General features: G+C 37.1%; 1 protein-coding gene across 2 annotated transcripts in view; it reads right to left on the bottom strand.

The window, feature by feature from the left end:
* Positions 1-17096, bottom strand: part of WDR35 (WD repeat domain 35) — a 57852-nt gene that overhangs the window by 10445 nt on the left and 30311 nt on the right. For both annotated transcript variants that reach the window (XM_021697470.1, XM_021697471.1), the window contains 7 exons: positions 16218-16362; positions 13071-13140; positions 11982-12035; positions 8487-8596; positions 7776-7986; positions 2922-3002; positions 307-443 (listed from right to left, as the gene is read on the bottom strand). In XM_021697470.1, the coding sequence (XP_021553145.1) occupies positions 307-443; positions 2922-3002; positions 7776-7986; positions 8487-8596; positions 11982-12035; positions 13071-13140; positions 16218-16362 (808 nt within the window). The remainder of the gene's footprint in view (positions 1-306; positions 444-2921; positions 3003-7775; positions 7987-8486; positions 8597-11981; positions 12036-13070; positions 13141-16217; positions 16363-17096) is intronic.

Below are 17096 nucleotides of genomic sequence, written 5' to 3' on the forward strand. Positions count from 1 at the left end.
GCTACCACAAGAGTGGGGGACAATAGAGCTGAAACTTTAAAAAGCATACACCATGGGGCGCCTGGGTGGCTCAGTCGTTAAGCGTCTGCCTTTGGCTCAGGTCATGATCCCAGGGTCCTGGGATCAAGCCCCGCATCGGGCTCCCTGCTCGGCGGGAAGCCTGCTTCTCCCTCTCCCACTCCCCCTGCTTATGTTCCCTCTCTCGCTGTGTCTCTCTGTGTCAAATAAATAAATAAAATCTTTAAAAAATAAAAAAATAAAAAGCATACACCAGTCATTTGAGGAAGATTTTTTATTTTTAAATACCAAAGTCGGGGGTGTGGATTGTCCTCTATGAATTGAGATGCATCTTCAATGCCAACCTTCTCAATCAATGCTCGACTATCTCGCAAGGACCGAATCTCAAAGTTAATTATATAATCCTTGTTTGGATGTTCAGGATTCTAAAAGTAAACACGAAAAGAAAGTCAAATGGCTGCCCTTAGAGTACGTGTTTCTTTTTTACAGTAAAACAGACTTGCGCGCGCGCACGCACGCACTCACGCACGCACACACACACACACACACACACACCTGCCTCACCTTGTGAACCAAAATGGGAAGAAAAGCTATTCCAATGTGTGGGTCTTTCAAGTCATCTGGAAAACACCCACAACCCACCAGTTAAGTTCCTCCCAAGGCTATGAGGCTGCCCATGGGGAAAAGGCAGTGGTGGAAGTAGGGGTCTCTTACAATTATGCAGCCTATTTTCCCTCAGCTTAAATGTCATATTCCCAGGAGCTACTATTCTCTTCTCGCCCAAAGTGCTGTGGATTCCACCAGAGCAGAAAACACGTGTGCAGGGTCCTCTACCCCCTCACTCCTTAATCTACTCTTTCCTTGTCAGGGGCAATGAAATTGTTGCTCCCTGTGCTGCTGGGCAGCAGACAAGCAAATAAAAGGAAAAGGGCCAGTTTTCATCACCTCTTTCTTTTCTTAATTTTGCAAGCTGGCCCCTCCAAAAAAAAAAAAAAATTTTTTTTTGAAGGCCAGCCTTGCAGGAAAGAGCTAGCTAATGGGCAAAGAAAACAGTTATAATGAACTCACCAATATCCTACATATTCCAAGCAAAGAAAAAGTGAAGCATACGAGAGAATTAGAGAAAACAGCAATGGCTCCCAGAACTGAGCTGCATGTGCCCCTCCTCACCCTGCAACTAAACCAGCTTCTGCATTCAGAAGCTAAAAAGTTCTCCGGGAAATCCCTGGCACAAGATAGAAAGTAGTATGGAAAGAGCATGAGGTTTGGATTCAAGCCGCCCTAAGCTTAAATCCTATTCCACTGTTCACTGGCTATGTGACAACTCTTTCTAAAACCTGCTCTACACCCCCTCCCAGCGCCACCCAGGAAGCCAAGGCCATCTTCCCCAAATAGAAACCCAATCATGTCACTCTCCTGCTTTACGCCCCCCAAGGACTCCAGGATGTAGTCCAAACTCCACAGAAGGCACACAAGGCCTCTTATAACCTGGGCCAACCTACCCCATGACCATTCCCCTTCTTCATTTCTGCCAGTGCTACTAATTACATACACACAGCAGTGTTGAAGCCAGACGGCTTAGAGGCAAATCACGTCTCTGCCTACTGCTAACTGGGTGTCATTGGCAAACTAGTTTATCTCTCCAAGCCTCACATTTTTCATCTGAACAAATGAAGAGAATAATCAAACTTACCTCCTCGAGTTGTGAGGATTAAATGAGATCAAACAGTTAGCACAATACCTGGTTGTGCTACTCACATTACTCACAGTCTCAGAACTGACCCAATGCTCTTTCACTGCAGTCCTTTGAAGGGATACATCTGCCAACTGAACTACAGCTCCCCCACGCCTTGTCTGGTTGCTGAATTTCTTGTCTATCTCCCCAACTCCTCTACTTGAGGCCAGGAACTGTCTTACTGACTGCCAGTAAACATTTCCTGAGTCAATGAACAGATGAACTTTTGGTAAATCATTTCACTAAGAGCCTTCTTCATCTAAAAATGAGGTCTGTGTAGTACCTACCGGGCATGGTTGTAATGACAAATGAAAAACGACATATAATGACAAATGACAAATGAACACCTCCTATGAAAGGTACTTTAGTAAATGTAAATTTAGTAAATTCCTTCCTTTTCCTTTTGCATTCTTTCTGCTCTAGTCCTCCAAGAAATTTCTCAAAGAAAAAAAAAAAAAACAGGTTCATAATAAAAGGGCTACAATTTATACATCAAACTAAAACATGAAAACATGCTACCAACTGCAACTTCAGAAATGTAAAAATCTACTATTCTAATTCCATAAAACTGAATGAAGTACACAGAAAAAGTAAATGCTTTGTATAAAATGAAGGTAAAACTCTTTTCAATATATCCTTAGAGAAAGAAATTCTTAAAAGATGGTCAATGAGGGCCAAAGTAGAGGTTCAAAAAGATATCTGGCATCAGAAATGGATTATTTTATAAAGCCTGAAAAAAAAATAGGATAGTGCCCCTGCAAAAAAAAAAAAAGTTACTCAAGTATCCTAGAACTACAAAACACTAAATTGTCAAATATTACTTCAGTTCCTCTGTTGATAATATAAAAAATGACAACAACAACTAGCTACCATTTTTTGAGCTCTTGATCTTAGCACTGTGCTGAGTGCTTTTTACACATTACCTTATACAATAACAATCCTGGAAGATAGGTACTACTATTATCCCCATTTTATAGAGGCAAAAAATTGAGGCTCGTAAACAAGAAAGGATAATGAAGCTCAAAAAGGTGAAGGAACCTGTCTAAAAGTGGTGCAAGTGACAGAGCAGGGTCTATCCACATTCCTAACGGGGACACTGCACTGCCTGGTGAAAAAATAAATCCCAGCCAAGCCAGCAACAGAAATACAATTGCTTTTTAAGAATTACCTTTAGTATTTCATCCAAAAGAACAGATTTAATTTCTAAATCCTCAAAGTTACAAATATATCCAGAAGTCTGAATGGGCTCCTTTAAAGATAAAAACAAATGTTATGTTAAACTGTACAAAATTTTCCTTCCTTCAATATATGATTTTATATTTTATTATCAACATTTCCAAACCAAGAGAAAAGTAGAAAGAATGTCATTAACACCCATATGTCCATCATCTAAATAATTATTAACATTCTGCTAAATATGCTTCAGTCAATTTTTTGGCTGAAATATTTTAAAGTAAATCAAGTAAATTTACAGACATCATGAAATTTCACCCCTAAATATTTCAGTACATATCTCTAAAAGATAAAGATGTTCTTAAAAAAAAAAAAAAGATGCTTTTTATATGGCCACATTACTATTATTATGCCTTATGTAATCAATATTAATTCCCGAATAGCATCTAATATCAGTCCAATTTTTCTTAATCCGGAAGTGTCTGATACCACTAGATAATTCTTATTCATGCAATGCAATATTAAATTTAATTCTTAATAAAACTGACAAACACTATATTTGTAAGTACATATATCAAAGAAAACTTGTACCATACTGAAAAGTCCATCCTATGTAACATTAGCCAGAGAGCATTCCTGATAGATTTTCTATATAAGAAGACTTAATTTGCCAATATGTAAATATACAAGTCTGTTACAGGTCTGTCTCTCATCCTGGTATTATGCAGGCTTATAGAAATAAAGTGTAGTAAATGCATATTACAATGTAAAATAGCTGCCCTAAATCCCTAGTAGAAAAAATTAGGTATAAATATTATGTAAACAAAAAGAAATAAACTCTCAATATACTTACTACCTCCAAGAACGCTGTAGAAAGGATAAGTTAATGTCTGGTAATGGAAATAATACCAGAATGTAATTTTTTTTAGATATGTGTGTATATGTATATCATGAAACAGAAAGTAAGCAAAATCCAAAGGAAATAACATACTGAATTTTTAACTCTGAAACTTAGTTCTTCATACGATAGAAACTACAAAAATTATAATAGGAAGATACTAAAAAGATGGAAATTACAGGTAAAAATTGAATCAAATTTAGTTTTAGTATGTCAAAGTTTAAGAATAAAGCTCCTGGGGGAGCCTGGGTGGCACAGTCCTTAAGCGTCTGCCTTCGGCTCAGGTCATGATCCCAGGGGCCTGGGATCGAGCCCCGCCCGCATCGGGCTCCCCGCCCCGCGGGAAGTCTGCTTCCCCCTATCCCACTCCCCCTCTTGTGTTCCCTCTCTCACTGTGTCTGTCAAATAAATAAATAAAATGTTTAAAAAAAAAAAAAAGGTTCTTGTATACCCATTATATGTGTTTATTGAGTCTTAAAGTGATGATTTTCTTTTAAAAAGTAAAAATTGTTGAGTATATGAGAAAATTTTTACAAAATCCCTTTATTTCTTAAAAAAAAATGTACTATGTAAAGGCAAATAATATGCCTTTATGAGCAATGAACACACAGAGAGAATCAGAACAAAATTTAATTCAAAAAGAAAGAATATAAGGATATATTTCTTTAAATTATAGAGGCATTTTGTATACCTGAATTATTTTGACACTACATGTGTCCAAATATACCTGTACAAAAATGTTTGTCATTAGAAAATTGTTTTATATTTGGCTAGATAAAAAACAAAGCAAGGTAGCCAAAAAATAAAGTCATAAAAGATGATGCATGGATAAAAGTTATACCAAAAATAAAGAGAAAGTAAGAAAATACAGGGAGGAGGAGAGACCAAAAAATTAAGAGTTTCCAAAATAACCTATTGGCACGTAAGTAAATATGCAAGTATTTGTGTAATTCAGATTTTAAAAAGTCAACTTCTGCTTGATCTCAACTAATTCTCTTTATTTTCCAAAATTCACTAGATATCCATCCACATTTCAACTGAATATGAAGTTTTAGACCAGTGGATGACAAAAGCAGGACACCCTCCACTACGCGGTATGCAAGAAGTTTATTTTTATCAAGAAAGTATTTAAAACTTCACTAATCTATTCTATATTAAGTACTCTCATTCAGTACAGAAGTCAGAAGGTCTCATAACATGTGCAATATAACATAGGTACTCTGAATTCTACCCCCTCAATTCTAGCACATTGTGACATACTGCAGTTTGTACACACTTAGCTAAGTAGATTTAGGGATTACAGTGTCTAATTTTTAGCTAACCCTCATAAATTGGACATGTAGTTTCAAAATCCTCCTGCGAAGAATTTGTGAATTACTGGAATACCCATAATGCAAGCACAAGCAAACAAGACAAGGTAGAACAGTCACTTCCCTTACTCCTCACACAGATTCTGAGGTTTTTACAAAGTGAAAACACATTACACAGTGAAAACAATGACAGTCTAATCAGGTCTGACAAAAAGTCAGTTAAAAAATGGAAATTATCAAGAAGACTATTTGAAACATGGGACCTATACTAAGTTAATAATTCCACACTCTATAAAGTGTGCATTATGTTTGAGACACTAGCTAATGGTAGCATGAACCATAACACCATGTCATTTTAAAATAAAGTTTACCTCCTGTTATTTTTTTCTCATTCTTTTAAAATTTCTATTTCAGGGACATGATTCACAATGTATTAATATGGTAGGTCATGTATATAATTTCTAATAAATAATTATACACATACAAAGGTATAGATACAAAAGTTTGGAAACCCCTTGTTTGGTAAAGAAGCGTATAAAAATGAGAGGGTGGGTGACAAAAATATGAGATATGAAAGGAATATGAATATGAAATAGCATCAATGAGAGGGAATATTCCAGAAAAAGACTAGAAAAGCGGAATCAGTACCTTGAGAGGGTCACTGGAGATAAAAATGATCAAGCAGGGAATATCAACATTAAATACTCATTTCCAAATTCTCAAAGAAAGTGTGCTTTATCAGTGAATTACAACTTCACATACAAATGGCACCCTTTTTTCACATATAATCTAAAGAAAACTTTACAACTTAAAGAAAGGTATGAATCTAGAATTCATAACAACACTCAAGTGGATAAAAATGTATTCAGTATTAACTGTCAAATGATAGCCTATCTCCTGAATAATAAAAGAATACGATGCCCTAAAGCAGCCCCAGTAAATTCGGTTTTGAAGTGTGTGTCCTTACATGACCAGTCAATAAGCAGCTACAGGAACGAACAGGAGAGAAACTAACCAAGCAGGGATCACAGCCAGCCAGTGTCCTCATGAATGAAAAGAACAGCAGGGTTTATAAAGAAATCCAGTCAGTGGTAAGGTTGAAAGAAATTCATCTAGCTCTAAATCCAACAGAAATTGAACTACTCGCTAAGCCAGAAAACAAACTCAAAAGAAATTAAAAAAAAAAAAAAACCTGTTCTGTTAAAACTACTTAAGAAGCACTTTGCACCAGGCCAAGATGTCTTTTTCCCCAGTGCTAGACTGAGCATGTGTGCTACACACACATTATGAACAGCCAGGCAGGCACAACACTCTCACTCATCCCGGCATACGATTTCTGACTTAGTGCACACAGGGCCAACGATGGAAAAGGACCCCAACATTCAAAAAGTATTCCTCTCCTATCCTCACAGTTATCCTGTGGTTACCTGTCAAATTTTCACACTTGTTTTGTGGCAAACATCAAATTTCCCTTGGACCCTTGATAGAAGCCCCTGCTTACAAGTTAAATGCAACAGCCCTGATTGCCTTTCCTCTAAACCTAACTCAGGGACTAAAAATTACTAAGATCCTTAAGACTCCTAAAAGCTTTAACAAAGTCTTGGAGAGCAATTTATATCAGGTCATTTCCCAACCTAAAGATCCTGAGTAGAGCCAAAATGGGGAAATGTGAAAATAATTTAGGATTATTAAAGGACAAATAGTTTACCACTAAATAAATTACTCTAGAAGACCTTTGGCACCCCAGGGGCCCAAGCATGCAATTTCTTTCCAAAAAGGAAACTGTAAATCCACACATCAATCAATGACATACAGAAATTATCAACTTATCTATTATTTACATTTGTTGGGTACAGCAAGCATACAGAAAATTCCAAACCGAAAATCCATTAATTATTCAAAAACTGTATAAAAGATTTATTTCAATGATGCTTTGATTAGGCTACCATTCAAATTATTTTGAATTTCCTAAACACAAATGCTAACAGTTGATGCAGAGCAGACCAAGTGACAGGAAAATTCCAAGCTTAAAAATTAGCTGATGTGAGCTGCAAGTAGAAAATCAAAATACAACTTTAAAATTAGTGAGCTTCCTGATACTCCAGAGAGGGTAGATTAATCAGTCCACACTTGCATATTCATAAAATTATCAGAGTGAGAAAGACCAGGATTCGTGGCTGACAGAGTTGGTATGAATATAAATAAGACCAAGGAAGCACAGATTAAGGTGGACAGAGAGGCAAAAGAGAATAAAAGCACAAAGCAGTTTGAAAATCACATTTCTTTAGTTAGGTTGTTTTAAGCAATTTTGGTAAATGTTACTACGGATTTTCTTTTTTTCTTAACTTTGACAAGGAAAAAATAAAGACTATATATTAGAGACCATGGCTCCATCTTTTAAAAAGAACAGATAAATGCTCAGGAAGTGCCTTTCACAGAAAGCAGAGAATATTTAAAGAATCGGTATTATTCCCACTTAAGACCAAATATGTTACAATTCCACAGAGATGTTTCTATTTATTTTCAGAAATTCATGCAACCAACAACCAACAAACCTCTTAAGGAAACATAAGGGAAACAGCCAGGTTTCGCTATCTGGCTCATTATTTATGTACTGCTAATGCTCCTTTCTTGTGTTTACCTCAGGATCCAAGTTTCTGAAAACATACATTCTTGTCTTCTCCATCATTGCAAACAAATCTGGATTATCTTTGGCCCACTTCATATCCCAGACATCTTTCCGCTCCAATTTTAACAACTCGCCAATGACTTGCTGTCCTGTGCTGTCTGTTACCCGAGCATCCAAGTCAAAGAAAGTTAGAACTCCTGAGATGTCTATGATAGCCAGACGACTACAAATAATGACATTGGAGAAGGAAAACAAAATTGTAAAATGATAATCAGCAATCACAAATATAATTACCTATTACTGTTCTTCTGCAAAAATCAGTTCATCCAAATCTGGGAAGAAGGCAGAAATGGCTTTAAAGAAATAACTGGTTTTAAACAAATTTTTACAAATTTGATAGAGAAGACATGGACTACTCTCCATTTTGCTTCCTTGTGAGGAAAAAGTATCCAAAGGAATTAAAGCAACTGACATGCAAACAATTTAAAGGTATTACATTAGAATTTCTATATTTTGCCCACTTAGAGAAAAACATCTAAACACAGTATAAATACAACTATCTAAATATAAATATAGTATAGTAAAATCACACTGAACTATAAGTTTAAAACAAATACACATTTGTATTTATACAAATGTATTTATTGCATTTATTACATAAATCCAACAATCCCAATTGATAACTTCTAAACCCAACAACTACATGAGAATTTTCAGACTTACCTAGAGTTGCAATTCAAGGATAACTGGTAGGCTCGACAATTAAGGGAATATTTTTGAATTAAACCAACATTAGGAAGACTATATTTCTGAATGGTGCCAGATTCACGACCCTATGGAAATTACTTTTGATTATTAAAGCATATCTACATAATAAAATTAAATACAAATACAGGTCTGTCTATATGTTCACACATTTGTTTCCAAAACCAAAGTGATGGTGTCACAACTAACTGCCAATTCTGATACTGAATCACATTACTGATTACATATGTATCTCCTAATTTAATTAAAACCCTTTTAAAAGTGGCTGAAGGTGATCTAATTTTTTCATGTAGCATTTAAGAAAGAAGTCAGAAACCTAGCTATTCCATACTACATAAATGCTTATATCACAAGGAAAAAGTAACAAGGGTTATTTACAGATGCTGTCTAGGTTAATATGCAGGGTACACGAAAAGCTAAAATATAAAGCACTTACTGAATTAAATTTCATATATATGAAAAATTAATTTAAGATCACCATATGAAACAGTTGTTACTGAAAGTCTATATTTTTCATCTATAGCCACCTATCTGATACTACTTAGTGGGAAAGGTAGATGATCAGAAAGCAGTGATACAATGAGTATTAGTTTAAATCGGTCTAAAAATAAACAGTACAGGGGCACCTGGGTGGCTCAGTCAGTTAAATGTCTGCCTTCGGCTCAGGTCATGAGCTCAGGGTCTTAGGATCGAGCCCCACATCGGGTTCCCTGCTCAGTGGGGAGCCTGTTTCTCCCTCTCCCTCTGTCCCCTGGCTCATGCCCTCTATCTCAAATAAATAAATAAATAAATAAATAAATAAATAAATAAATAAATAAATAAATAAATAAAATCTTTTAAAAAATTTTTTTAAATAAAAATAAAACAATATAAATTACTATGCAACTCTGTGCAAGCCTTAATGCTGACAGATCAACAGTTGGTATAACAATCAGGACAGAACTGTGGTTTCCAAACCCTTCCGTGCCTCTGGTCATGGCAACGGGACAAAGCAGAAGGCTCCACTCAGCCAATCTTTCCTTCCCTTTTTAATCAGAGCGGCATTGCTTTTGCAGCATGACTCTCAAGAGGGGCCTACCAGAAAGGCTGGAAGGGTGAGGGAGAGAATATTTCTTAATGTATATTAGGGAAGTATGGGTTTCAGAAGATTTATCATATTGGAGTATGAAATAAGATTTTGTTTTTGAAAAAAGGGGTCCTGTGGCTTCAAAGGTTTGAAAAAGTAATCATTCTAAAACCTTCTACATTCCTCTGTCAAATAAATAAAATCTTTAAAAAAATAAAGGGGGGGGGCGCCTGGGTGGCTCAGTCATTAAGCATCTGCCTTCGGCTCAGGTCATGATCCCAGGGTTCTGGGATCGAGCACCACATCAGGCTCCCTGCTCAGCAGGAAGCCTGCTTCTCCCTCTCCCACTCCCCCTGCTTGTGTTCCCTCTCTCGCTGTGTCTCTCTCTGTCAAATAAATAAATAAAATCGTTAAAAATTAAAAAATACATTTTACATTTCAACGGCAAAAAGAAGTTTTAAATGCAGAAGGTACTTTCTCCATTAAAACTTCTGGCTGGTAGATAAAGGGCTAGTATCCAAAATCTATGAAGAACTTATCAAACTCAACACCCAAAGAACAAATAATCCAATCAAGAAATGGGCAGAAGACATTGACAGACATTTCTGCAAAGAAGACATCCAAATGGCCAACAGACACATGAAAAAGTGCTCAACATCACTCCGCATCAGGGAAATCCAAATCAAAACTTCAATGAGATACCATCTCACACCAGTCAGAATGGCTAAAATTAACAAGTCAGGAAAGAACAGATGTTGGCGAGGATGCGAAGAAAGGGGAACCCTCTTACACTCTTGGTGGGAATGCAAACTGGTGCAGCCACTCTGGAAAACAGTATGGAGGTTCCTCAAAAAGTTGAAAATAGAGCTACCATATGACCCAGCAATTGCACTACTGGGTATTTACCCCAAAGATAAAAATGTAGTGATCTGAAGGGGCACCTGCACCCCAATGTTGATAGCAGCAATATCCACAATAGCCAAACTATGGAAAGAGCCTAGATGTCCATCAACAGATGAATGGATAAAAAAGATGTAGTGTGTATACACACACACACACACACACACACACACACACACAATGGAATATTATGCAGCCATCAAAAAAAAAATCTTGCCATTTACAATGACGTGGATGTAACTAGAAGGTATTGTGCTAAGTGAAATAAGTCAATCAGAGAAAGACAATTATCATATGATCTCACTGATATGAGAAATTTGAGAAACAAGACAGAGGATCATAGGAGAAGGGAAGGAAAAATGAAACGAGATGAAACCAGAGAGGGAGACAAACCATAAGAGACTCTTAATCTCAGGAAACAAACTGAGTGCTGCTGGAGTGGTGGGGGGTGGGAGGGATGGGGTGGCTGAGTGATGGACACTGGGGAGGGTATGTGCCATGGTGAGCGCTGTGAATTGTATAAGACTGATGAATCACAGACCTGTACCTCTGAAACAAATAGTACATTATATGTTAATAAAAAAATTAAAAAATAAAAACACAAAACTTCTGGTTGTTATTAAACTGAGTACGTTTCTTCAGGTAGACTCTGTCATTTAGGAATTATGTCAATTTTTGTGATTGATATGAGTTGCATGCTATTTTTTTTTTGCAAATATCAGAAACACAACACAACAACAACAACAACAACAACAAAAACCCTGCCATACAGCAAAGAATCTAAAAAGAAAACAAGAGGCTCTGTAAGACAAACTGCTATAAAAATCCTAATGAGGAAAAACAAATACGACATTCTTAAGATTTTGTCCCCCATAAAATGTCTAATGGCTAAAGAACATAACTAGAACTGTAAATACACACTATTAAGGCTCTGATTACATAATTCAAATTCAATGACTCCACCAGCATTACTATATTAAAGTAAACATTTAGTTCTAAAATTAATATTTTCGTATGTCAGAGCTCAAGAAAAGACACTGTAACATTGATTTTATTTGAAAATTTTGCCCTAGACTTCTTCACTTTACTGGTTAGCAAACACACCACCTCTTCATTTTAAGTCTTACGAAAGTAGCTGAGCCAAAACCCTTCTCCAACACAAAATAGCAGGCCACATAGAGGAGGAAGCTTTCGAAGACCTGCTACCACCATCCAATCCACCCTGCACCTGCCAACCCTTGTGTGGCTCCTTCAACCCAGTGTCAAACTCTCCCCAGCGGGCCACTATTCTACCCATTTTATAAACAGGTGTTTTTGCAAATGCTTAACAATTTGTGAGGCAACCTTTAAAACCTTCTTATTTCTTATGTTGGACTTAGTAAGTTAGGTGCCCACAAGATGATATTCAAATCCAAAACATATTACTTGACTCTATTTTTATAATTTAAACAATTATTATTCATAAAATCAGTTTGCTTCAAACTTACCACAATCAGTGTCTTATCAGATGCAGTTATGGCACAAATCGGATCCCGGGTGCCCTAAAATAAATTGTTATTCTTCAACAAATATTTATTGAATGACTAATCTGGTATAAGGTAGTATGCAATTCACCAAGAAGAATACTCCAATATGTTTATTAACTTAACATTTACTTAATGAGCACCTACTATGTGCTAGACACTGAACTAAGCACTGGAGACATGCGGATAAAACCTTACCCCTCAGGGATTCCTCAAAAGCCTACTGAGGAAGACAGGGGGCCCAACACCTGAAGACAGCACAGTACAAGTAGAGATGCGCTCAGGAGTTGTGAGAGTGATAGGAAGGAACATCTCACCCATACAGGAGGAGGCAGGGAGGCAGAAACCTGAGCTCAGTCATAAAAGAAGAGATGGCGGAAGGACAGACAGCCCTTTGCCAGAAGGAGCAAGGGGAGGTCACTCGGTACTGCAACAGCCTGGATGGATCTCAAGAGTTTATAAGCTTAGTGCGAAAAAGCCAATTTCAAAAGGTTACACGTTACAGGATTCCCTTCATTTAAAAAATTCGCAGAGTGACAAAACTAGAGATGGAAACAGATTCGTGGTTGCCAGGGGGCAGGGAGAGGGTGGAGAGCAAGTGCAAAAATGGAGAACTCGCATGAGGCACGGCCCTTCCTGATGGTAAGACGACATGAAACTATGCACATAGGTGTACATGGAAAAACTAGTGAAAACTGAGTAAGGAATCGGGTGGGAGTCCAGTTAACGGTGTCATTACCAATATCAATTTCCTGTTTTTGATATTATCCTACAGTTACAGATGTCACCACTGAGGGAAGCGGGGTAAAGAGGTTCTATGTGCTATCTGTGCAACTTCCCATGAGCCTGTAATTATTTCAAAAATGTTTTTTAAAGTCAAAAGAAGAAAAAAAAGCAGGCCAAGAAAAAAGGTTTTCAGAATAGACATTTTTTAAAGAATTACTAGAATAAGATGCTATTCAGTAAAAACAAATTCTCAGATCTCAAAATAAAGTTAGAGTATTTTGAAATTTACAGATATCAACATTTGCTGGCAATAATAAGATCACCTACTTGAATGGCTTTACTATAATCAAGCACCCCATCCACTGATCCAGAAGGAGTATCATCAACATGATAAATTCTGGAGAAAAAATAAGTGAGAATTTCAAAGATGGTCTAAGTACAGGTCATACCGTTTCATAATCTCTAAAACAATTAAAAGACTGGATAATGCCAATTAATACTACTATGTAACATAAATGTCCTGATTATTTTAAAGAGTTCTTGACACAGCTCGATCCCATAAAGGTAGAAACTACCTACCAGGTGTTTACTAGTTATGCAAGTGATATGTTCCTGAAAGTTATGCCAAAAACGTATTTGAACATTGAATCACATATTTCCAATAAATTTCATTAAGCCCCAACAGATATTTTACCTTATTCTGCAAATGAACATCACTCAGAAATAACTTCAATACACTAAGTTTCTCTTATTTCTCCATAATTTCCCTTCTATCAATGTGCTTAATAAAGGTAAAGCTTAAATGTATTTGGGAAGCTCTAATTAATGGAATTTTTGTTCTGAAATGAAGAATAATTCTTGGGACGCCTGGGTGGCTCAGTCAGTTAAGCATCTGCCTTCAGCTCGGGTCATGATCCCAGGGTCCTGGGCTCGAGTCCCGCATCAGGCTCCTTGCTCAGCGGGGAGCCTGCTTCTCCCTCTGCCTGTTTCTCCCCCTGCTTGGGCTCTCTCTGACAAATGAATAAATAAAAAAATCTTAAAAAAAAAAAAAAAGCATTCTTATGTTCCCTGTGTTGTGAAGATGCACTCTTTTTGGATTTCCTCCATCTGATACCTTCAATATAATACTATTCACACCATAGCATCTCTACTACTTTACTTGTCTCTCCCACCAGTTGAGGAGTTTCCTGGAGGCAAAGACCATGTCTCCAGTGCCTAGCACAGTGCCACACACTGTCAGGTGCTCTATGTCTGCTGGAAAAATATTAAAATGAGTGAAGGTGAATAGGGAGGATACATCATAGAGTAGCTATGAGGCCCTCACAAGCTACTTAACCTCTCTGAGCCCCAATTTCTCCATGTGGAGAATAAGGGCAACCTTTTTCAGGGTTTTTTAAGAGGCATAAATAAAATGATGTTTGTAAAGCACATAAGCACAGAGCCTGATCATCAAGAAGTCATAGATGGAATACAGTCACAAGAAAATCAAGCCATTTTCTGTCTTTAAAATATCATGAAATTTTATCATTGTTAAATTGAAATCATAATTGTACTTTCATCAATATAATGAGATCAAGTGTTAAACAGAAATGTATTAAATGCAGAAAGAAAATATATTAAAAAAAGAAAATAATAAATTTAGAGGTACCAGGTTTCTGCATTTTAATACATTTCTATTAAGTATATCCAGCTACTATTATTTTTCTACTTAGTTATCACAAAATAAAAGTCAAAGGTCAGAATAGGCGGTCTCTCAAGATCATGTGACCATCTTCCCTCTCTTAAAACAAGGAGGGTGCTACAAGAAAGGCCAATCTGAGTAAGTATTTCAGAGCCAGATCAACCTGGCTCTATGTTCCATTTCAACTTATCAGCTGGTGACCTTTGGCAAATAAATTAAGCTCCTGTGTCTTAGTTCCCTCTCTGAAACAGGATTAATAAGAGTACTGACTAGGCTTACTGTAGTATCTAGCATATTAGAAGTACTCAATCAGTGATGGCTGTTCTCACCATCATCCACCATATTTTACAGATGAGGAAACTGAGGCCCAGAGAGAACCTGCCCAATCATTAAAACCAGTAAGTGTGTCCCAGACAGAAACAGAGGGAGATGCTGCCATCTTAAGCCAGAATATCTTTAGCTGGCTCTCAGAGGACACTTACTCTATGTAGAGGCTAGACTTTTCAGTTCCAACTTTGTCCTAAGATCTCCCTGCAGACTGTGGTTCCCTTGCTTATTATTGCTACCACTGTCACATGCTGTCCTGAGAGAGGCCAAAGGTTCTTCCTATTTAGACTTTCAGAACTACTAAGAAAACAAGATACAGTATTTTTCAACTGTTTGGAGGTTTTTGTTTTGTTTTGTTTTGTTTTGTTTTGTTTTAGAGAGGGAAAAGTGGCGGAGAGGGAGGGAGGGAGAGAGTGAGAGAATTTAAGTAGGCTCCATGCCCAACACAGAGCTCAATCTCACAACCCTGAGATCATGACCTAAGCCGTAATCAAGAGTCAGACACATAACCAACTGAGCCACCCAGGTGTCCCTCAGCTGGTTTGTTTTGGTTTGGTTTGGTTTGGGTTTTTTTTGTTTGTTTCCATATGAATTCACATATCTAAAATATTTTTACTGGGAACATTTCTCCTATCTTAGTACATGAGTGAGTCTTAAAGGGAAGGGAAGATTGCATTAAGATGTCAAGCATGTATGAGGGAAGATGCTCTGACATGACCCCTGTTGCCCACTCCCACCAACACAGACCTATGCCCTGATTAAGAATTATTAGCTTAGAACACTCAACAAAATGCCTTATTTAAAGGCTTAGGGTAACAACAAAAGGGCAAAAAGAGTATCACCAACAGAGACAATATAACTAACAAAACACAGTAAATGCATCTGTACCTTGAAACTTACTACAGGGAATCCCCCCATCCTAGCTCTTAACGTCTCTATGTGGTAGAGCCCCCTCTGTCACTTAATCCCAGATTCCCTCGAATCCACAGCAAGAGAAAGAAGCCAAGTGACCAGTTCGCCCCACCTGAAGACCTCCTCCCTATCTAAGAACCTGTCTAAGAATCTCTCCTATGGAGACTGATACTAGAATCACCCCCACCATTCTGGAAACACCTATCCACTAACCCGTAAGAATGAAGCTTTGGTTAGGCATTCAATTGAATAATCATATTTATGCTTTATCCTAATATGGTAAGTGTAGATGAGTGAGAACAGCTATTTCCTTATAAAAACACAGATTTCCACTCTTTATCTCCAAGGGCTTTCTTTAATTACACCACGCTACCTCTCATTTATTATGATAAATTTAAACAAATAATTTGAAAGGTTTTGAAATTAATGGAAAAATATTATTTCTAGTAACCAAAACAATCTACAGTTCTCAAGCATGACAATTTATAATTAACTATGTCTAATTTAAATGCGATACGGTTGAGCTACTAAAAACCATACATCAAAAGATATACCTTTCTCTCCCTTCTTTTCGAGACCGCGTGATCTGATTAATTTCCAATGCTGTGAGCTTCTTTGCCACACGATACTGCCAGGTATAAAATGCTTCTTTTGAAGCCGCTATCACATGCGTTTTGGTCATTGCAACAAATAACGGTACTATTAAAAAGAGCATTAAGACAATTAGGTTACAGTTACACAGAAACGCAGAATCTTTGTGCTGCAAAGGAATTCAGTGAGCACTGCATTCATCTCCTCATTTCAGACAATATACCTCACACACAGTCTCTAAAATCAAAAAAGAATCAAAAGCTCGTAGAACTATACAAAAATGTTACATCAAAATGGATCAAAGACCTAAATGTAAGAGCTAAAACTGTAGAAATCCTAGAAGAAGAAAAAAAACTTAGGAAAAAATCTTTGTGACCGTGGATTAGGCAAGAGTTTCTTAGAGATGACACCAAAAGCACAAGCAACAAAACAAAATGGAGATGATAAACTGGACTTCATCAAATTAAAAACATTTGTGCTTCAAAAGACTTTTTTTTTTTAAGATTTTACTTATTTGAGAGAGAGGAAGATAGTGAGAGAGGGCATGAGCAGTGGGAAAGGGAGAAGCAGGCTCCCCGCAGAGCAGGAAGCCCAACGTGGGGCTCGATCCCAAGACCCTGAGATCATGACCTGAGGCGGAAGGCAGATGCTTAACCAACTGAGCCACCCAGGTGCCCCAACATTTGTGCTTCAAAGGACACCATCAAAAAAGTGAAAAGACAGCCCACAGAAGAAAGTATTTGTAAATCATATATGTGATAAGGAATTGTTTCTAGAATATGTAAAGAGCTCTTAGAATTCAATAATAAAAAGATAAACAGCCCAATTAAAAAATGGGCAAA

The sequence above is a fragment of the Neomonachus schauinslandi genome, chromosome 10, assembly GCF_002201575.2.
Source record: "Neomonachus schauinslandi chromosome 10, ASM220157v2, whole genome shotgun sequence".
Lineage (NCBI taxonomy): Eukaryota > Metazoa > Chordata > Mammalia > Carnivora > Phocidae > Neomonachus > Neomonachus schauinslandi.